The sequence below is a fragment of the Cupressus sempervirens genome, chromosome 7 (assembly GCF_028749045.1).
Source record: "Cupressus sempervirens isolate cs-2001-9-10 chromosome 7, ASM2874904v1, whole genome shotgun sequence".
In the NCBI taxonomy this organism is placed as follows: Eukaryota; Viridiplantae; Streptophyta; class Pinopsida; order Cupressales; family Cupressaceae; genus Cupressus; species Cupressus sempervirens.
In genome coordinates, this window is record NC_143124.1 from 638,585,946 (window position 1) to 638,610,818 (window position 24,873).

The 24,873-nt window shown below is 35.4% G+C and overlaps 1 protein-coding gene across 2 annotated transcripts in view; it reads left to right on the forward strand.

Moving 5' to 3' along the window:
* Window positions 1–24,873, forward strand: part of LOC149548301 (Transducin/WD40 repeat-like superfamily protein) — a 186,694-nt gene that overhangs the window by 95,161 nt on the left and 66,660 nt on the right. For both annotated transcript variants that reach the window (XM_089792396.1, XM_089792395.1), the window contains exon 10: window positions 11,257–11,312. In XM_089792396.1, the coding sequence (XP_089648522.1) occupies window positions 11,257–11,312 (56 nt within the window). The remainder of the gene's footprint in view (window positions 1–11,256; window positions 11,313–24,873) is intronic.

Consider the following 24,873-nt stretch of genomic DNA (forward strand, 5'->3'; position numbering starts at 1 on the left):
TCTCTCTTTCCTTGGTGTTGTTCCTCGTGTTTGCTTCCGTTTTGTTAACTCTTGCAGGGTGATTTGGATAGCTAGGTGTGCCTTTGGCCCTAGTTATTCATCCCTTGCCTGCATCATGCAACTTTTGTCCCACATCTTCTTGCAATTGGTAGAGCTGCTCTGCAAAGGCTTCTCTAGCATCATTGACTCTGTCACCCAAGGGAAGCTGCACTAAATCGAGAACACCTTGAGGATTATGACCATAAACAACTTGAAATGGTGACTTACTAGTTGACCTGTTCACTGAGCTGTTATAAGAAAATTCTTGCTCGGGGCAATGCTAAATCTCATTATTTGGGCTTCTCTTGAACAATTCATTGCAACAAATTACCCAAACTGCGATTGACAACTTATGTTTGTCCATCAGTTTGTGGATGGTAAGCACTACTGAACTGTAACTTTGTTTCCATCTTCTTCCATAAGGTTCTCCAGAAATGACTTAGAACTTAGCATCTCGATCAGAGATGATCATTTTTGGAACCCCATGCAATCTGATTATTTCAGAAAAGAATAACTCGACCATCCTAGTAGCATCACTAGTTTTCTTACAAGTAATGAAATGAGCCATTTTTTAGAATCTGTCCACAACTACAAAGATAGAGTCATTACCTCGCTGTGTATGTGGCAGTCCTAATACAAAATCCATACTCAAGTCTATCCACAGTCCTACTGGTACTGGTAATGACATGGGCAATCCGGTGTTCTGGGAGTGCCCTTTGGCTTTTGACAAATTCGACACCTTTCCATAAACCTGGTGATATCTCGCTTCATCTTTGGCCAGTAGTATTTATCTGCTACCAAAGCTATTGTTTTATCCTTCCCAAAATGCCCAGCCATACCACTGCTATGAAATTCTCTAATAACATTTTCCTGCATTGAGCCTATAAGAACACACAACTGCTTCCCCTTGAATAAATAACCATCTTGCATTAGATACTCACCTTGAATAGTGTCTGTATGCCTAGGTACTGGATTCTTCAATTGATCAACAACTTCCCAAAAGTCACTATCAGATTCATGCGAGCCTTTGATTGCATTGAAGCCAACCACCTCTGTTTCCATGATGATTAGAAAAACAACTTGCCTGCTCAAGGCATCTGCAACTTGATTTTGTTTCCTTGATTTATGCTTCAGAACAAAGGTAAACCTTTGTAGAAAAGAGACCCACTTTGCACGTCTAGTGTTCAATTTCTTTTGTGTGTTCAAGTATTTCAGAGCAATATGGTCTATAAACAACACAAATTCTTTGACTACTAGATAATGCTTCCAGTGCCTCAAAGTTTGTACAATTGCATGGAATTCTATACCATATGTAGAATATTTCTTTCGTACATCATTCAATTTTTCACTAAAAAAGGCAATGGGCCTACCTTCTTGGCTAAGTACAACACCAATGCCCACATGTGAGGCATCACAGTCCACTTCAAACACTTTATCAAAATCTGGTAGGGCTAGTATTGGAGCTTCAGTGACCTTTAGGTATTGGAATCTCTCTTCAGCCTCTTTGGTCCATGAAAACTCTTGACCCTTAGTGTAGTCTGTGATAGGTGCTACAATGCTGCTGAAATTGCGAATGACCTTTCTGTAGAAAGTAGCCAAGCCATGAAAACTTCTCACCTCGGTGATACTATGTGGACTATGCCATTCAAAAATGGCTCGAACTTACTCTAGATCCATCTTGACACAATCTACAGAAATGACAAACCCTAGAAAAAACCAAGCTTGCTTGCATGAACCTACACTTCTTCAAATTAGCATAGAGCTTTTCTCTTCTCAGTACCCCTAATATGATCCTCAGGTGTTGTAGATGTTCTTCCCATCCATTACTAAAAATCAGTATATCATCAAAATAAACTACTACAAACTTACCAATGTAGGAGCGCAACACGGTGTTCATGAGTCTTATAAAATTACTAGGTGCATTGGATAAACCAAAAGGCATAACCTTCCATTCATACAAACCATCCCTAGTTTTGAAAGTTGTTTTCCACTCATTCCCCTCTAGGATGCGGATCTGATGGTACCCACTTTGCAGATCAATCTTAGAGAAATACGTTGCTCTAGCAAGAACATCCATCTTGTCATCCAAACGTGGGATAAGAAAACGATACTTGATGGTTATCCTATTGACGACTCGATTGTCTGTGCACATCCTCCACGTTTCATTTTGCTTTAGAGTTAATAATGCTAGGACAGCACAGGGGCTCATGCTTTCTTGTACTAAACCTTTTTGTATGAGCTTAGTCCCCTGTTTGTCTAGTTCTGCATGCTGTGTTGGACTCATTCTGTATGCCGCTTGATTGGGAAGACTTGCTCGTAGAATAAGATCAATATGATGTTGGATATCTTGTTTTAGAGGAAGTCCATCAGGTAGTTCCTCTGGAATAACATTTGAATATTCTTCCAACAGTGCAACTTCTTCTATTGGTATAGTCAAGTCTTCCTCTTTCCCCTCCTGTACTACCAGTGTATAACAACACCCCATTAGTTTCATCTCCTTGACAAGTTCCTTTTTAGATAGCATACTTTTAGTTTTTCCATTGCCCTTGAGCGGTAATAAGACTACCTTAGATCTATCCTTCCAGAAGGTTTAAGTATTCTTTTCCCCATTATGAATAACTTTTCTGTCATACTGCCAGGGATGACCCAAGAGGACATGGCATGCGTCCATCAGAATCACATGACACCATAGCTGATCCTTGTAGACCTTTCCTATGGAAAATTTAACAAGGCACCTCTTATCTATTGTGGCTTCACTTCTCTTTTTAAACCATGCAATCCAATAAGGACGAGGGTTCTTTTCACATTGGAGATTTAGTTTCTCCACCATTTCTTTAGAAACCATATTCTCACAACTGCCTCCATCAACAATTACTTGACATACCTTTCCTCCTGAGGTACACCTTGTTCGAAAGATGTTGGTTCTGAGCCATGAATCATCAATGCCTTTCTCCTCTATGTTCTCCTTGGTTGGAATAATCATTGTCCTTCTCATCATGAGACTTTCTCCCATATTCGAGGACACTTCTTATTTAGATCCTTCATTGTCAGCCTGGGCTAGGTTCACTTTGGATGGCCCTCCTTGATTTCTATCTTGCATGTTAAAATTGGAACACTCGGAAGCCCTGTGTCCTTCTCCACACCTAAAACAAGTGAAAGTCCTTCTCTGGTTTTCCCAGCATCTTTCGCTTCTGTAGCCTCAACCTCTCTGAAATCCCCTTCCTCTTCCTTGATTCGGAGCATCTTGCCTAGTGTCTATATTTTTTTCAGATCCTTGAAAACTCTCTCCCTGACCATTATTAGAACCTCCTCAAAATGGGGTTGAGGTACCCCTTCAACCACCTCTATTCCTCTGGTTATATTGCCTATTTTGCTTTTCTTTAGGCTTCAGAGCTAATTGGTAGGAATCCTCCATACTGTTAACACAATGCACGCTTAGTTCTTTAATAGAGAATTTTAGGCCAAGTACGTATCTAGCAGCTATCTGCTCATTATTTTCTTGATGCTGTATGTGCATGGATAGCTTGTAGAATTCATTTGTATAGTCTTGCACTGAAGACAAGTTTTGCTTCAAATTTTGGAATTTGTAAAAGAGGGTTTGTGAATAATCAATGGGTAAGAATTTTTCTCTCAGCCTCTTCTCCATCTTGATCCATGTCTTAATCTTTTCCTTTTAATTTCTAGTTCGTTCTTTTTGGAGGTGATTCCACCATATCATTGCATGTCCTTTTAATTTTGTGCATGCAAACTTCATCTTTTTTTCCTCTGTCATAGGCTTTCGTTCAAAAAATTTCCCCATCTCATTTAGCCAATCTATTAGTTCTTCTGGCTTAAGACTGCTAGCATAGTCTGAAACGTCAATCTTTATTGCTTCACTTCTTCCTTCTAAAGCCCTGAGAACTCTATCTTCATAGCTTATTTTTCCCAGCCTTTCGTCTACATTTTCTCCCTCTTCATTAGATTCATTTCCTCTTTGTATTCCTTGATTATCTAGTCGCTCATTGAGTCATTCAATCTCCCTCTGCATATCCAACGCCAATCTTTTCTTTGGCTGACACCTCCTCTTCCTCTTCCTCTCCCAACCATCTTTGTGCTCTGATACCAAATGATGTAACCCAAACCCTTCAAACAATAAATCAGAAAATGACACAACACAGAAGTTTCAGAATTCCAGAATTCTTCATTAAATTTTCCCAACTCTACTCTGCTTCTACAATGAAAGAAAACAATTACTTATTACAATTTTGAAAATTACCATATTTGGTTGATTTTCGGGAAAAACGGATTTTTCCATTTTTAGTAATTTTCAAAACCCATCCTACGAATCCCGATTTTTTTCCAAGAAAAGCCCCCAACTAAGGCAAGATGAATTGCCAACTAATCAACAAAATTAAAAATACGATTTCGAATTTGATACAAAAACAACTTTCTAAAAAACTTTAAAAAAGCACAAAAATCTAATTTTGGAGGTCAAGACGATATTTCAGGCTCTTGGAAAAATGTTGAAATGGCCACCTATCGAGCTGAGCTCCATCGGCAATCCAAATAACTCTTCCTCATGCAACTGTCTGTAAAATTTCAGCCAAAACCCACATCCGAGTGAAAAGTTATGACCCTTGGAAGTAAATCTCGACCAAAAGCCACATTTGAGTCAACAGCCTTGACCCTCGGATGCCCCTGCATCAATGAGTATGTGGATGACAGGGCACTGAGTACCATATGATACTAATGAGTCATGTAATACCCATATTATCGGGCTAACAGGAAGTCAGTAGAAATTGTTTAAAGTATACAAATGTATGTGTTTTAATTAACTAATGATATGGTTGGTATACCCAATGGAAGTTGAAACCAAACAGGTCTATATATTATGTGTCAAATTTGATTGGGAGATGGTGAATTGTCAATGAAAATTGTTGAAATCCTTGGCTGATGGAGTTTTGAGAAAAATGAAATGAGTTGCATGTCTTGAAGATCGTCTCTGGAGTGTTTTGAGATGCTGAAAGCTGAAAGTTGGAACAGCAGATCTGCGAGTGAAACATCAAAAGGTTTAAATTGATGTGATATGCGTAATCAGCAAATAACTTTCAGCAAGTCAGAATTTGGAGATCTGTCACAGTAGCAGAAAGCAGAGATACTTGTTTGAAGTACATTCTGAAACAGTAGTAAGGTTTGAATTTGTGCATCTGATAACTAATCCAGTGTTTATGTTTTCAGTAATATAGTTTTGGATTATTCGTCATATACAAGATTCAGTGAACTGTTTAACGAAAGGTTATACTATCAGGCTTTCTTCTGTCAACTAATGAAAGAATCTGCTGGTTAAAACAGTGTTGACTTTATATTTCTGATTCAGTTTATCAGGAAAATTCATATATTTCAGTTTGTACTGTTTATCCTCAGAGTTGCTACAGAAATATATCCATAGTAATGTTCTCTGGAAGTGCTTTGTAAATGTAAACTGATTCTCAAATCCAAAATACTGAAAGTGTAACTGGATTAATGTCCAGATTGATTGAGTAGGTGCTCAAGTTGAAAGAGTTGTTGGTCCAAAGAAGGGGTTGTTGCTCCTTAGGGTTGAAGCCCGTGTAATTCGACAGAAGATTCGTGAGGCTGGATTAGGACAGTAGATCCTAGCAACACTTCTCACCGTGGTTTTCTCCTGTATTGGGTTGTCATGTTATATAGTTGTGCATTGTTGATGTCATTTTGTACTTCTTCTATATTCTGTTTTTGATTATTTCAACATGAAGTATCTGCATTAAATGAAGTTTAAAACTGCGTAAGTTTGATCACTACTTATTCAGATGGTCGCAGGATAGGGCAAAATATTTGACAGATAAGTGGATGGACACCCACAAAGACAAAAAATAAAAACTTGCGATATAGAGACAATCATATTATAATAAGACATACAAGCACCCTCCTTAGAATGGACCAATGTTCGTAGAGGGGAACATGAGAGGTTTTAAGGAGAGAAAGAGACATTGTGGCATGTCAACAAATGAGATGTTTCCATGGAATGTCACCCTACAATAGGTGACACATGATATCAAGAACATCTAGACAAGCAAGCAAAGGACAAGGCGATCCGATTATTGGCGTCATAACCCATAAGAGTGATAAAGATATATGATATAAGAGTGGTTATGAACATTTCATCAGGGTCGACATGTTTCAAATTCAAAGAAGAGCGTATAAACACAAAAAAAACGAAAAAAATGGGTCAACATGGAAGGATGGCCTAAATGTTCTGAACACTTTGCTTTGTACAGAAATGTTGAAATTCATTAGATAACAAATAGAACATGAGGAAAAATAGAAGTTTTTGTTAGTGTTTTATTGCTTCCATTGGATAAAACATAAGGTGAAAACATAAAGGTCAAATCCTTGATTAAATATTATATATATATATATATATATATATATATATATATATATATAATCTCATAATATTTTATATCTATTATGTTCTCTAATGTATAATTATAATTATAAATCAAAGTTTTATATATTACATTCACCTTCAAATAGTTGTCAAGAACATTGAATATTAATTGTTGTCGGTAAAATTTTTAGTGTAGCCGACGGGTAGAATAGTATCCAAACGGGCGTGTGATGCTTGAGTCACCCCTTTGGGAAGGGATATGTACACCATCCGGAATGGAATTGTAATCATCGTTGTAATCATGGTATTTGGACTATAAGCATTGAGTGCATATTGCATATATGAATAAAGTATCTATTCTGTGTTGTATTGTGCTATACTACATGCGTTAAGTTTCTTTACCCTGTACGGTAAACATTAATGGTATTCTATCGGGCATCATCCTCGTGATCTTAATGGTGACCTTTGTATTGGTTGATAAAGATCTGCGGGGATTTTATATGCATCGGGCATATTACCTAAGACATGTTCTACTCATCCAACGCTTGACGTGCCATGTTGGAATAAGGTGACAAATCAAATACGATTGTATGAGCCCGCATTGACTAGGTATAATATGATCATTGCCCACCAAGTAGTGGATTCCCCAAATAGATAGAAATGTTTTGACTATAGCCAATTGTTAGGATTAATTGGCAGGCTCTACAAGATCATTGCCTTAGACACCAAGGGTTGTTAGGGATGATAGGCACACTTCCATTCTATTACGATAGCGTACAGAGGGTAGGAAATAAGTTGAAATAATAGCTAAACTAACAAAAAACAGACTAAACTGATAACAGAAAGTTAGTTATGGAACTATGTGGTAGAGATGACAAAAATAGAAGGAGAAAGGAGAGAAATATTCTCACAATAAAGAAGGTTTCAAGGATCCCATGATTTGCTCCTCTTCCTCCTTGAAGATCTACATACACAGAAAAAGGGAAGTGATGGGGTTGTTTGGAGATTTTCCTCAGACAAGTCCTTGCTTTGGCATTTCCACCTCCATAGCAGTTGGATAATTGGTGATAGATAATTGAAAGATAATAGACGATAATAATAAAAAATGACCTAGCAAGAAAATGATCAATATAATTTGATATGGTGAAAACAGTGAAAGGAGGTGCAATAAAGGATTTCCTTTTAAATTTATGAAGCTGAAACTTAATGGAGGCAAGGTGATGACTGATGAAATTGATGTGTTATGAAGACCAAGATTCTGTAAAATAGCTCTTTAAAGATGCAAATGTGAGCTCAAATGAGTGTGTGAATGTTGTTGAAGAGAGCCAAACCACAAATAGGTGAAAAGTGTCAAGATAGCGCAAATGAAGCTCAGAGCTGGAGCTTTAAGTTGGTAGAATGATTCTCAATGTCAGTGGACGATGGTAAGAGGCGCTACATTGCAAAGGTGGCAGTCGTAATGTCTTAGCAACTCATTGCATGTCTGAAGATTTGCAGGACGAGTGTGTGTTGCATGGATGTTTTTGTGGTGCTCATGCATCCCGCAGAGACCATGTTGCATTGTCATTGTCAAGAATTTTGGTGGAAAAGGATAAGGGAGACAGGGACATGGAGGCTTACTTGGATTTTTTTTTGGCTTAGGAGCATTAGTCAAATTACACTTTGTGCAATTTTACGACACTACACTTATTGTCGCTGAAAAGGATGTTAAGTCAATGGCATAGGGAACATAATTGTAGTCATATGTATGTATTTGGAAACTCCAATTCTGCTGCGTTACAACTTATGCAGACTCTAAAATTTATATTTGTAAGCATTAACAGAGGCTTTGGCTGCAAACAAACATTTTCAGTGCCATCATTGACTCCTCAAAACTTTATCAGATTTGGCATGGAAAGCATATAATGTCATTGGTGCTCTTGTGACCATTCTTGATTCCATTTCCTTTATCTCTGAACTTAATGGTATACAAACTGTAACAGCTCAGAACAATGTGAAATGTAAATATCCCTTTTAGAGCAAATTAGTGGATGAAATGCCTAGTACAGATTTCAGTTATTGAATTCTTTAATAATATGCAGAAAAGTCTTGTCAACTAGAAATGTCATTAATAAGTGAAATCACGAAATGACCTCATACAGCAATAAATTCCAGATTTTACTACAGAAGTGTAACTTCAAAACTTGATGAAAGATTAATAACCCAATTTAGTAAAATGTTTTACGTATTTCATTTAGGCATACCCAGAAAACAGCTCTTTCCAAAGCAGTTGATTGCAGGTCTGAAACACAAAGTGGCAACCACATAGGTCACTCGGGAAACTTATTGCGGCAACAATAAATCCATCCTTTCCAACTTAAAAACCCTTTCAATAGGGTCGTCTGATTTGGCTGCTCAAGAAGTGCAATTGTAGACACCAAAACCCAGGCAACTTGGGCTAGAAACAACACACCTTTAGTGACCTGTATGAATTGATCTAAATCTGATTTTTGCTGTTAATAACACTTCGGTCACTGAAAACTACTGAAGCCCTTGCTCCAAATCATTGAGAATGCAGAAACTGTTTTAGATCAACATTGAACAGCAGTAAAAGGGCTTCGTCAACTTCAAGATGAAGCCAAGAAAGGTGTGGCTAGCCAAGCAGGCGGCTCTCTCAAAAATTACTACTCTAATGAAACCCTTAACGTAAGATTTCCTCACACACCGTGCCATGATTTATGAAGGTTTTCATTTCCACAAGTTGTTCCAAACCTGACTCAACTACGCCCCTCACAAGAGGCAAAGAAAAAATATTCAACAAAACATAATAACCCTAAAATGACTTCAAGTTGCCTTTATAAGCCTTCTATTCTTGTGTCCTAATTTGGGTTTCTTCCCCCTTTATCCAACACCTTTTTAAGTATTCTCATGTAAATCTGATTTAATTCTATTTATTAATTATTTTCAACTTCTTTGGAGTTGTCCCCAAGTTAAATGGTTTGACTTTTCTCTTTGTATTGTAAAGTCACTTTTCTCTCTCTCTTCAAAGGTTATCCAAGTCACTTATTTTTATCATTTCCAAATCCACTTTCTCTTACATAAGGTGTCTGTACTCTCTAAGATATTAGGTGACTTGTATCATTAAGTTCACATTGGATTTCCATGATTGAAGTTGAAAATATTTTTAAGTTAACAGCCTTTTTTTGAATGTCAGAAATTATGCTCTGATACCTACTAACCCAGTCGATTATGCTATTTGAACCTTGAGAGTATCTGACATGGATCCTCTGTCCATCTTGTTAGTCTATGAGGACATGGTGATACACTAACCCTGATTGGGTGATGCTGGCTAAGAGTTTGCTAATAAAAAACATTTATCCTTACAAGCAAATCTTACATTTATGGAGGTATGCGTACTGTTTGACATTATGTCTGCTGACTGAAGTCAAGAGAATAGGAGGAAAATTTCCAGTACCAAACAAGGTGTCTTCTTACAGATTTTATGAACTTATGATTAGTTTTAGTCACCCAAGGTGTCTGTAAACTAATCTTTTTAATTCATTAAGTCAACATGAATAGTCAGTTTACTCCATAGCAGCACAAATCTTTTGCGGAAAACTTGGCAAATCAAAAGTATATTTTTTTCTCAATTTTTTTGAAAAATCAAGAAATAAAATGAACAATAAAACGTACATAAAGAGAGCTTTTTTTCCTGCTTATAATGAAATTTTAAAGATATTGATATATAGAGAATAAAAGTGAGAGTAGGGATTTAGTATAGTAGCTCCTAGCATGGTTGAGGGGCATTGCACTTTATGGGAGTGGAGGGTTAGTGCCCCCAACAAGGTTGAGGGGTAGTGCTTCTCATGGTGGTCTGTGATTAGCATCCCATGCTCCTTGTGATATAAGCTAGGGTTAACTGTTAACCAAGCTTTAAGACTCCTTCAAACCTTTCAAAAAATGCTTGATTTTCACATTTTTAGATTTGAATGCTGTTAATTTATTTTCCCTTTTCGAATCAATAAATTAAAATATGTAGAATTAATATAAGAAAGGCATTATGGCTTATTACAATATAAGAAACATATAAGATCCTAAAACCCTAATATTTAACCTACAAACAAAATTGGATGTTGATAAAACCCTAAGTAAGTTTAAATCCCACTATAATGCTTCACTACATGTGAATGGGCTCAATAGAATATCAAAAGACTTTTAACAAGATGATCTGGATAACAATTTACTATCAAATTATGTTATTGAACTTTGATATGCCCTCACTATTGTGTTCATTTGGGTTTGATATGTCTCCTGGTTTAGTTCTTGATATAAGTTTTTTGTGGGTTTGGTTAGGGACCTGGATATATAATAGAATTCCATTGTTTCTCTAATTTTTGGTTCATTACAATGATTTTGATGCTTCCTACATTTTAGGTGATATGATAAATCATGTGGATCTAACTTCTTGTTTGTATTTCTGCTTCTGGGGACTTCGATCTTTTGGCATTTTCTATAGTATTGTTTGCAAACAGATGCTTCATCTTTCGGGGGATTTAGAGAGTTTTTCTTGTAAGTTACGAGTTTTATTTTAGCTACAATTTTAGAATTTGAGGATTTAATTCTTAATTTTGACAACTTAGTGGTAAAATCACATGCTGTAACCTAAACAATAGTAATTAGTCATTTCTTATTGGCAGATAATTGTATTTCTGTTTCCAAGTCTGGTTTAATATTGTTGGTTCTACTTGGATCTTCCATGATGACTTGTGACAATTGCCTTAAAGTAAGTGCAGATTGTGATAATATTAGCCATTTCTTGGGAAATTTACAATTTTTATTCATTTATGCAGGATTAGATCGCTATTTACGCATATGGGATGCAAAGACAAGGCAACTTCTTGCATCGGTAAGCTTTTCATTAGAGTTTCACTGTGTATATATATTGATTTTGCTTTATGATTTGTTCCAAAGCTGGCTGGTTGTATTTACATTTGGTTGTTTTGAGGATAGAAGTGGTGTGTATAAACAACTTGTTAGATTTTGAGCTAAAAAATCAATGATAAACAGAAATAAGGAATAACTGAAACAGAAAATGTCAACACCAGAAATACTGTGGGAAAACCCTTCTAGAATGAAGGGAAAAATCTAGCCACACAACAAAATATCATTTTATTGATCATAAAATTCAAGTGTACAACGCCTTTCGCTTGATGTGATATATACAACTCGTAGAGAGACTCTTCACATTACAACCAAAGGTCTCTTGAATTTTCTACAATATAATTCTTTATTCTAAATACAACTTTACATATTTTCATTCCTCAATGCATGTTGAATGACACATGTCGGTACATTTAATATTACAAATTAAACATAGGTGTCCTTTTCGGCTGAAGGTGACAATAATGGTAATAACTTCCATATTTTCAGAGATAAAGATCTCTATCGCAGCTACAATCTTCAACACTCCCTCTTAGCCAGAGAGAGATCTTTAACTGATCAATCACACAAGACTGGAACCAAATTGTCAATGATCAAATCTAATCACATGGATCCTATAAATTTTTTGGAATCAGTCAACATAAAAACCCTGCAGAAAACACAACAGTTTTCATGGAATCTCTCAACATGACAATAAGAGAACAATTTACCTCATTGTCAATTATCATGGAATCACTCAACATGACAGATTTGTAAGACTCATAGCTAAGCCTTTAATCACAGAATCTCACAATGTGAACTGTCATGGAATCTCTCAACATGAAATCCAACTCCCATCATAGAATCTCTCAACGTGATGAAATTATGGACTCTCTCAGCATGATGTTCACTATGGCATAGTCAAAGAGTTATCGTAGTTGATCCTACAATCCCATTTATTCACACAAGAATAGAAATAAGCATAACAAAATAAGACCTTGTTCCATTTAAGTCTCAAATTTTACAAATACCATAAGTATTACAAACATATATGAGAATAATGAGGATTCCATAAGCACTCCCTCTTAATTATGAAGCTTCCCTTTGAAGTTAAAACGTCTCCCTCTTAATCATTGCTTTTCTTGTTGCATCCTGCAACAAAGAGATATTAGTAAACGAATCTATCATATTGGGAGATGAATACTGAAAGGAAAACACTATTTACAACTACATAAAATATAGAGTACTTATTTCTATTCTGGTGCCAGTCCATCCTCCTGCAACGTCATAAAATTTTATCTTATTTAATACTGTTTAAACACACAGAGTCATCTTGAATGTGCCAAGTCTCTGAAAAAAATGATTGGATTGCATCCAAAATCCCTGATTTTGTTCAGGCAAATACAATTAGTATCAAGAAACGTCAACACACATTAAATTCTCACATAAAAATCTGACACAAAACAATAGTAACCTGTTCCCGCCTAAAACATGAAGACACTCCTGCTAAATATTATAGACTCAGGTATGATTCTGAACAGGCACAATACTTCACGCTGGAAGCACACACCCATCATAGATTTTTCGGCACTGAGATTAGAAGCAACACCCAAAAACCAAGAGAAAAATAGATTGCTAGCAAGTGATGTCAATTTCTTCTAGGCTCTGATAATCAACAGTTAATCTCACATCTATTTTGTTTTACTTACCATGAATATAAGTTGTTCCTCAATCCCATTTTTAGTGAATATGAGCAAATATGTTACCAAATAATCAAGATGTAACAGGAACAACTCCAAGAAAGGCTTGCTTGATTGCAAATCATTTTGCATATAGAATGAGGACTCTGACCACGAGAGAAAAAAAAATTCTACATGCACTGTTAGGTACGAATGAGATAAAACGACCATCTGTCGACTTTTCCTAACAAATCTGATTCTAATAATCTGAAGACTCAACCATGCGGTAATCTTATCTCCCCTTCCGATTGCATAAAAAGAATTCAATGTTGGCTCCAAGAATCAGTTTTCATCTTACGGAAACTGAAGACCCATATTTCAACACATGGACGGTTATGCCATGATGGCTGCGAAGACAGTGACATCGGTTATGAGATTGAAAATGCCTTAACAATGTAAACACCCCTCGCATACCTTTGGAATTCCATCTACAATATTTGTCTCCGCATCCTTTGCATGACTTGTCACAAAGTTCACCACTTCAATCACCTTTCTTGTCTATACACGATGACGCATGGTCTGCTAATGCATCTCCCAGAGTAGCACCTTTAATCTACGCCAATAGATATGCATCATCTTCTCCTCTCAAATCCTCACACTCAACCTACTTGAACAGATAGCTTGTTGTCCTTCCAGAGACAGTCACTACTGTTGGAGGCAATGATGTTAGACTGGAATAATTAATCTGATAGTCAGAACTCCAATCATGAATCGTTCACGGGCTGCAAACCCTTCATCATTTGCGTCCTCTTTTCTATTTCTCGAAATTAAACGAGCCTGCTATCAAAAAAGACAAAAGGCGGAGAATGCAAAAAAACAATTTCCAGAAAGAAATTTCTTTCTTGTCTCAAACCCGACATCTCTGGTCTTTCATCTTCATAACTGATGCCACCTCAGACCACGTTAAGTGTCTGTTCATCTTGCCGCTTTCCTTAACCAACAATAATAAGCACAAAGAGAGGTACACCAACATGACTTATAACAGTAGCTGGGTAGGTGCCACGCTAGCATGATTTTGGATGTTACTGAGGAAGATGCCATGCCTGCACAAGGGGGTTGTAAGGGACCTGCGAAAGGAATTTAAAGATATCCACTGACCTAAAAATCATTTACTCCTGTCAGTCCCGAAATAAAACATAGCCATCCAAAAGAAAATAAAATTGAAGATGGAAATAAAAATGTCCCTGGACTCAAAAGACTTTTCAAATGAAAAAGATTAAATCCGCTTCCTCATTCGGCAATCACGAAACATGGAGATAAAATCAAACTTGCAACTCTCAATGAACAATATAGACATCTACGAAAATGGAAGAAAAGAGAATTCTGATGTGTTTCCAAATAAGACATGCCCTACAATTTTTTAAGACACGACAAGAGTAAAAAAATAATAAAAAACGTATCTGAGCATCGCGATGGTCCAGAAGACATGATTGCATGAAGCCCAGAACCACATCCCGAGGTGAAAGCATATAAAAGTAATATAAATCCTCTACAACAACTTGCAAATCAAGAGCTAAATTGCTATTATCAGAGTCTGGCTCTGATACCATGTTAGATTTTGAGCCCGAAAATCAATGATAAACAGCAATAAGGAATAATTGAAACAGAAAACATCGACACCAGAAATACTTTGGGAAAACCCTTCTAGAATGAAGGGAAAAACTCAACCACACAACAAAATATTATTTTATTGATCATAAATTCAAGTGTACAATATCTTTCGCTTGATGCGATATATATAACTTGTAGAGAGACTCTTCACATTACAACCGAAGGTCTCTTGAATTTCCCATCATATAACTCTTTATTTTAAATACAACTCTACGTCTTTTCATTCCTCAATGCATGTCAAATGTCACATGTCATTACATTTGATATTACAAATTAAACATAGGTGTCCTTTTCAGATGAAGGTGACAATAACGGTAGTAACGTCCATATTTTCAGAGATAAAGATCTCTATCGCAGCTTCAATCTTGAACACAACCTACACCTGATCTTGATTTAAATTTTATTACAACAGTATTTTCCTGAATTTGTATGCTAATATTATGGACTGTTAAATCCTACTAATACACCTAACATGCAATTATCTTATATCTTCAGGATTCATAGCTTGGGTAATGTAATTTTACATCTGTTAGAAGGTGTGTTTGTGCTATTATGTATATCCACCAGCAGCTGCGAGCTTGGAGTTTGCTTGAAGCTGCTTTATATAATTTAAAAGAATTGCAATCTCATACGATGCAAGAGGCTTGGATGAATAGTTGTAACATATTCTCTAGGCACTGTGGTCTAAGCTCGTGTTTCACATATTCCACTTAGACTCAGATTCAGTAGATCAAATTTTCTTGGAGTAAGCAAAATTCAACAACTGAAAAAAGTAGTGTAACACAAGTGCTGGGGTACGTCGGGACGAGTTTCTGGACAGGGGGTGTTATATAATATACATATAGAACTTGAAATGCTAGGTATGAAATGATGTTTTAATGTAACATACCAAATTGAAATACTTGAATATAGAAAAATTGCAACATGAACCAAAACCATTGAACACTCAACATAGTAACATACTACCCAATAGTAACATTCAAAAATCAGAGTTAAGATAGAAATTGAAGTACCTGTCCCGGCAGCGGCTTGGTTGAGGAATGGTGGAGGTGGGGGTACTCGGGTACTCCAGGTACCTGATGCAGGCACAGATACCTCGCATTTTTTTTGGAGGGGGGGTGCAAGTCCCCTGGTTTCACTGGAAAAAATACTTAAATTTCTTGCATATATATATATATATGCAAAATACAGTTACACAATAAATCAAATGATTCTGGTGGGGGTCCATGTATAGCACCTCTTGTAAATCCACTATGAAATCCTTCCAAATTGTTCATCAATGCTCAAATGGTAGTTTCCTATTTTATCTTGAGCAGATAAGGCTTATAAAGCAAGAAAATCATTTTTTTTTGGTGTCTGTTCTGCATTTCCCTCTAGAGAATTTCTGCACATCACAAGCTTTTTGCATGGAACAAGTATGTACTTTAATGAAATTGGCCGCTTAGCTTCTTTACATGTTGGAACTCACCTAAATCTTGTTGCTGAAACTTTGTGGGTTTAATTAAAATATTGTAATGTTTCTTAAATTCTTTAATGGTCATCTTATTTAGTTTCTAATCTGTCTTCTGTCAATGAGTGTTTCATTGAGAAACACCACTACGTGACTCATATTAATAGAGCCTTTTGTCTTTATTGTACATATATTTTATATTATCATGGTATCAGAGAGGGTCAATAAGGGTTTTATAAAGTTTGGTGATTTTATTATTTTAAAAATTCATGGCCTGAATTTTTTTCTAGAAATTCTTGATTGTTTTTTTAATGCAAAATATCGTTAGTGCATTTTGAAGGAGTTTCTTGTGAGACATTTTTTTTGGGTGGCATTTCTGTCACAGTTCTTTTTGGAGATCATGTGTTTTTCTCTTCATTTTGTGCGAACTTGCATCGCTTCTTTCTTGTTTGTGCACTGTTCACTGCCTCTTTTTTTTTGCACTGTTCATTGCCTCCCATGTTTTCTATTTCATGCACTTCATTCTCTTAGTATTTTTGTGGACATTTTTAGGGCTTGGATTTTTTCAAATTGCAGGTTTATTTTTCTATGGAATTGTGCCGATTTTTTTGCAAGTCGAGGCTGTTTTTCAAACAAAATCCTGCTGCTTGTTCTTGGTTTTTATACCTGCATTTGAGCCTTCAAGTTGTGTGGGTTTTGTTTGCAGATCACAAGTTTATTATTGCAATTTTGAGGGTTTCTAATCTGTCCACTGTTTCTTCTCCTGCTTGTGACATTTCTTGGTGCCATTTATCTTCTGAACTAGCATTATTTCTCTTGCATCTGAGGCCCATGTTTGTTTCACAATTTTTTGATTCTGCTCCGTCTTTTTCCTACAAGCACAACCTTAGCCCATGTTCCCATGCAACGTGATGGAACTCTAAAATTTGGCAAAATTTAGAGTCTCAAATACCATGGCACAAGGAGAATCTTCAGATCTTACCCACTACTTATATTGGAACAATATACAAAAAGTCATCATACAGTAGAAACATCAGAGGGTTAAGTAATTGCAATAATAATATTGAAAGAGTAATTAAACAAACAATATTCTATTATACAAAACGATGAAAAGCTTAAAACAAATAGGAGTGCTGAAGACACTTCCAAATGGTTATTTTAGCAAAAAGAAAATAATTTTGACAGCAATTAACATGATGAGTACAGATCAGTGGGTCATGTGGTATATTTAACATGCTCAATAATGGTTGCAGAAATATATAATTGATGGGTAGTTGAGATTGATGTCAAAATGTTGTGAGAAGTTCATCATTGATGTCAAATCAATATGCACAGGATTGGTAGAATGTTTATTGTCAGAATTATGACCATCATTAATATCAGACCAAGAGTTCTGAAATGAATGGAAATCCTTGGATCAATTAGACATCAGTTGATGAAATAATAGCAACTTGGAAAGACATCAATCTTAGTGTATTCCTGGTTGAAGTAAACATGAGTAGACAACTGCAGAAACAACATTAGATCTTCAGGTCTAAACCTCATATGTATAACATCCAGAAGAAAATCGTTATCTATAAAGAGCTTTGATATGTTCAAAGAAAAAGCTAAAAGTAAACCTGTAGATGAAATAAATATGTTTGAAATTATACAAGCAGCGATATGAAATATCAGAACCGGAAGAGTTGTTATTCAAATCTATAGATGCCATTTGTAAATTCAGTGATGCTATTCTCCAACTTGTGCATATTAGAGTTTTACGACAGAAATAATGATCCATTTCTCATGACAATCATAGGATGAACCATTCATATTCAGGAAAGCTTGCAGTTAAAATAAAATTAAGACAGACGTGCATGAACTAGCAACTATCGCAAAAGCAAAACTATGATTGCGATTGTTATTCTGGCACTCAATATTGTCATCAACGTAAATTCTTGGAGAATTGATTTTCTACTTTATACAGGTCTGCAAAAGATAGTCTACCAAATGGTGATTGCACAAATCATCATCCGTGCATACTATGGTTATCGTGGCTGTAGGAAAGATTGATGATGCGATGATGCCTGAGTCATTTCTTGATGACCTGGCGTCTATGTGAAGAACCTTGTCTATGAGGAGAGCATCTATTATCTGTGCCTGTTTATTATTGTGCACCATCAATGATGTTGTAGAGTATTGAACAGCAATGAGTTTCCCTGAGACGACATGGAATCATAGCACCTAGGTCCAGTTATGATAATGAAATCCCTCTAGGCATAGCGTTTGCAAAGGGCCTTGATAGTTGGGAGGAGCCGTAAGTTTGGAAGGAGCTGCAACCTCTATTCATTATCACGGCGTCAATTCAAACTCCCACACTAGGTATCGATAGTGAAGGAATTATTCACCTAATCGTGGCTGTAGGAAAGATTGATGATGCGATGATGCCTAAGTCATTTCTTTATGACCTGGCATATATGTGAAGAACCTTGTCTATGAGGAGAGCATCTATTATCCGTGCCTGTTTATTATCGTGCACCATCAATGATGTTGTAGAGTATTGCATAGCAGTGAGGTTTCTTGAGATGACATGGAATCATAGCACCTAGGTCCAATTATGATAATGACATCCCTCTAGGCATAGCATTTGCAGAGGGCCCTGATAATTGGGAGGAGCCGTAAGTTTGGAAGGAGCTGCAACCTCTATTCATTATCACGGCACCAATTCGAACTCCCACACTAGGTACCAATAGTGAATGAATTATTCACCTAAGCGGCGCCCAAAACGAATATGTGAAAGGGTCATTGATCACAAAATTGTTCTACCTACACCCAGCTTAATTTTGACATGGTCAGGGGCAAAGTTGATGTTAAGATTATAGCTATAGTCGGATTGATTTAGTCTTAAGATCAATGTTGATACACACACACACACACACACACACATATTATAGATATATATATTATATATAATACATATGTTATATTGTGATTTATATTGAAAATATATTCAACTAATAATGATTAATCATAGAGACATGTCTCCTACTCTTATATTTATAAGAGATTGGGATATGCATTTGGAACATATCTATAACAATGGCAATACAATTACATTTGCAGAAACCGATCCATGTTACTTAGCATGGTATCAGAGGCAAACTGTGAATGTAAAGAAAGAACTTGTTTTCAAGAAGCAAAACATTGACATGCCGAGCAAGGGAGAGACAAGAGAATCAAAATTCAAATAAGAAATTAACACTGCCATGAAACATACTATTGGCACATAGCATGAATGGTTTCATATTGTACGCCGACAATATATAGGCTATGTTTGGAGTGAGTTCAATGTTATTGGAACCCAATCCATCAATTATCGTGCAAATAAGCATCATAGATTTAAAAATAAAAAACTTACAGAGTAGTGATTGTCATTCGGGTTACAATAATCAGGAAGCATTATCTATATTGAATGAGGAATAACTTAGGGTATTACCATTAAAGCCACATTAAAGAAATAGATACGAAAGGAAGTGGAGCATGCATACACCAATCAAAGATGCAAGAGGAAACATAGTCGACATAATCTTGGAAAGCGATAAGAGAATGGGATATATGCAACCGAAAGAACATGTTCAACATACGATGAAATAAACCTTGACGCATTGTAAATGTCAGCAATTATTATGGTTCATTTCCCAATGCCATGAATTCTTTGTTGATTCCTGTTATCTAGGAATTAATGATTTTCACCTTCCCATCGCTGATTTATTTTCCACTTCCTTCTTCAATGATTTTCAATTTTCCAAACATGGATTTCCTTGTTTATGATTTTTAAATTTTTCCTTTTATAAATGATATAAACTTCAATGATGATTCCTTCGAGGACCTTCGATAATAATTAGTGGGAATTTTTTCCCATTGGGTGTCTTATCCACAATAAGAGTGGCATGTCCAAATATTAGTTGGCTGACTCGACATGTAATCCATTGACCCATCCGCTTGTTCATTGATTGCACCATTATTGGGAGGCACATATCCTATAAATATGTGATGGCAATTCATATCTTCCCATTTCTGCCGCCGATTATAATTTAGCATGATGTTATATGTTGATTTTTTTTTTCTGCAACACCATTAATGGGTCAATTCCAACGGATATCACATGCTTTTGTAAACCATTTATTTCCATCTATGGTGGCATGACATCAATCAACATGCAGTTCCATGTGTGCAATCGACATTCGATGCCCTGTGCTTCTATTGTCCATATTAGTACAGCATTTTTTAATTTCATGTTTAATATCCTTTATTTTTATAAGCCCATCTTATGTTGGTGAAATGTCTCTAGAATCAAATGCTAAATCTTGCATTTACTTGAAACCATATGCACAAATCTTTGTGTACTTCATATATGCCTCTGAATGGAACGCCTAGACTCAGATGTCGAGAGCAAGAATATTATTAATGGCTATATATCCATGAAACACAGGAAGAGTTGATTGATTCGAGTATAAATCGCAAATCCAATAACCCTTTCAGCAATTCCAATTCGGGTTGAGTTGTGAGCTTAAGAATTAACATTAGTGAAGCCAAGTATTTCTCTGGAACAAAACATCAGTCCGTAAAATTGGTCCTCTGGATTTTATTTTTCTGATCCTTGCATTGGAGATGCTTTCTCCTCTCTTATCTTATTTCACGGGTGTGAGTGTGAGCAGAGTGTAATGTGTAGATCACAGATTTGTCAATATAAGTCAGTTTAATGCAATACTAGTAGTCTCCTCTTTTTCGCATTCTTCCATAAAATTGTTCAATGGTTTCTCCTTGTCCTTATGTGAGTCATATCTTAAATTCTTTAATGTTAGTCTCGCATCAGTTCCCAATAGTGTTGATTAGATGGTTGGTCATAATATTGGAAGGATCGGATAGTAGAAATGTTAAATCTTGATCTTCTAATATTTGTGTTGTTTGTTGTACAATCTTCTCTATTTTCTAATTGTGTTAGCAATTGCCCATTATTTAGGATGGCAGTATTTCCCCTGCTAAGACATTATATTAATTAATATATAATTTGTCAATTCACATTTTTACCAATCCAATACCTCTCATTTTGCTTCAGTGACTTCCTAAAATCTGAAATAAACCTCGAGGCATTCTATATTGTAATCAAATTTTAATAAATAAAATAAAAAATAATGGTGTGCATAAGGTATGGACTGTGGTAAGACTGTGCTAAGACGTGTGAAGAAAATACTCATGTCATACAAGTCGAAATGTGAATAGAGTTGAGGGTGCCTAAGTGATAGTTTTTAGTACAAGAAACCGTATTTAGAGTGATGTTGAGATGTTCTCAACAATCATACATCATATGACTCTCGATGTTTAGTAAACTATATACAACAATCAAAGCATGGTAAATCAAAGTTGGAGCATGGATCTAGAATCAGAGCAGGAACACAAGGATCATCTGGAGAGGATTGAATAGGAATGTAATTATGGATATTCATCTACAAGTGGAAACAGTGTTCTTTTCAAAGCTATTGAACTAGACCATTTGATGGCTAAATTGATTGATAAAATGAAGTATGTGGGAGTGTTACATTGTGGGGGGGTAAAAAATTACCTTAATCAATGTTTCATTCCCATTTGAGGCATTTTTTGATTTAATGCATATGGATCTCCATTGGAACATGTATCAAGGATGTTGGTGTGCAAATAAGTTTAATTATCTTTGAGTAACACATTTATTTAGTCTCTTGTTTTATATACATACTATAAGAGTTATTTGCCTTGATCTTTTCCATTATGTTTAAGGATGTTCTTCTAGGAAAAGAAAGTTGGTACTTTACACATGCTACGAAATATTGTGCAGACAATCTTATGATAGAGCTCTAAAGATGTTGATGATCAAGATAGATAAAGATGGATTAAGAGGGAGTATGACACTTCTTCTAAGGCAATGTAGGAGCTTAGAAGATTGATACTTAGAGGGAGTCTAGAAATACATGTGTGTGATTGCATGATTTTAATGGGCTTACCGTTGAGTGCATCATGAGGAAGTTTTGACTTATCGCTAGAAAATCTTAAGATTGATATCAAATTTAGAGTGAGTGCAGTAGGCATCCTTGGGTGAAAGGAGTTTCTAAGGAAGTAAGTAGAGGACCTAACTTCCCAGGATCGATGTTTAGAGGGAGAATTTTGAAATGCAATCCTTTGTAAATGATATCTTCTCTATGAGGAGAAGTTCTAAGTGAAATTTATTGTAATATATTCTTCTCTATGAGATAGAATTGAGGTGAAAGACTTTGTACCACCCTTTGACCTGGTTCATGGTGGTTACTATTTCACATATGATACGTAATGAAAGGTGATGATCTTTCATTGACATATATAAACAGAAGGCAACCATTATAAGGTGATTATAATTGGTAGACTTGCTATCATGACAAATTTCATTAAGTTGTTGTCCCAAAGTGTTGGCAGTCATGATAACGAACGTATCAACCAAAAGGTAACTATTGTAAGGTGACGACTTTGTCAATAGTTGAGATATCTCCTAACACCAAAATGTGTTGGAGAAAGTGCTATCATGGTTCTTCGGGCCAGATTTTGCCGAACACCTTGATAACCAATTTATCATGGTTCTTTGGGCCGAATTTTGCTAGACACCTTGATAATCAACTTATCATGGTTCTTCAAGCTAGGTTTTGCCGGACACCATGAAAATCAATTTGTTATGGTTCTTCAGGCCGGATCTTGCCGGACACCATAATTTAAATCTATCATAGACACCATAACAAATATTGCCGGATATTTTTTATTTAAGGTGGTGTTCAAATCTTGTATTATAATTGCTTTAATTTTCGTTTTTTTAAAGAGGGAGTGTTGAGAACTTTCGCCTCATAGTGAATTGAAGCAAATTCCATATGTGATATATGTTAATACATATGTGTGTGTTGATGGATTTATGTTGATATCCGTAAATATGTCATTCCAGGAATATCACATTGAGATGATATATCTCCATATGCTTGAGAGCATATTGTGTTCCATAACAAATCCTCCCTAGCTAAGAGGGAGTGTTAAGATTATAGCTATAGTTGGATTGATTTAATCTTAAGATCAATGTTGATATTTATATAGATAATATTATAAATTAAAAAAAAAAATTAAAATATATATATACATAATACATAATACATATTATATATTGTGATTTATATTGTTACTATATATTAACTAATAATGATTAATCGTAGAAACATGTCTTCTTGAGACATGTCTCCTACTCTTATATTTATAAAAGATTGGGATATGCATTTGGAACATATCTATAACAATGACAATATAATTACATTTGCAAAAACCAATCCATGTTACTTAACAGTTGAGACACAAGCGTGCGTCCAAGAATGAAATGAAGTTTTAATAATAACAAAGTATGATATATTCTTTAGAACAACAAAGTTTAATTATTATAAAAGATGCTATTGCTAAAGGTTTGTTTAATTAAGAATATATAATTTAGAAGAAGAGTCGTATCCTTTCACAAATGAAGGGACATTTTATTCTATTTACTAGATATAAGTAAGAAATTATCTTATTTGAAAAAAAGAGACATTTGCAAGGGAAGTACAGATGTAAAATATTTATTTTGTATGGAGGAATAAAGAATTTTAAGATGACTTTGTAATACAAAATTCAAATATTTTATTTTAATAATAAAATAAAAGGCCCTATGTTTATTTTTTAAGGGCATGGAGATTTAAACTGTAGTGGATTCGTCCTTCTAATAATCTTTAAATTCTATAAACAATTTATGTCAGATAAGTGAACGAGGTCATTAATGGCATTATAAATTTGATCATCGCAGATATTGTGAAATATTTAATTCTTTTCGAATCTGTGTCCAGTTTGTCTTCTCGACCTTAGGAGTTAAAGCACAATCTGAACTAGTTTAGAATTGCGTATGTATAATTGATTCGTCGCATCTTGATTATTAAATTGTTTATAGTTATGTGCATAGAACATTATACAATTGTACATTATAATCTTCATTGTAGTTGATTTTGTTGCCCGAATAAGTTAAAGCACTGGTCTTTTTATCATTGAAGTATTGGATTCATATTTTAAGTAAAAAAATCTATTACTTCTTTCTTATAAACCTCAAATCCATTGTTAAAAACCTTATACAAAACATTCCTTTCAAACTATCACGTAACTCCATATTAATTGAGTTCAAAGGCCTTGCTAGTCGGGGAACTGCAAAGCTTAAATTCACTATAGAAAAGCCTCAAACCAAGCAGTAGGCATTTGAGGTGAAGATCTACCTGCCTGGGTGTAGTAGAGCCTAAAATGCAGGGGAGTCAAGGTGATTCTCATTCGATGGCCATTATTGATTACGAAATCCTATTGGAGAAGTGAAAGGCTCTTGGATTTAATCTACAGTTTTGGGAACCAACACAATGACCCATTTGTTTTGCACCTACTGCTAGGGTTTCGTGGATTATTCTTTGTAGCTAGGGTTTTTGGAGTAATGGGCTTTTGTCATTTTATTTTTAAAAAGGAATGTGCTCTTTATTTTGGGATTCAATAATTTTTACCATAAATAATTTTGTGGGGTTTTATAAATTTTTCCAAAAAGAATTTCAGTTGGGTTTTTTAATGTTTTCCTCAAAAATTAATTTAGGGTTTTGCCCGATATTCTCTTAAAAGTAATTGTTTTTTTTTTGTTTTTTGCACATTTTTGTTACACAAATCATGGGATC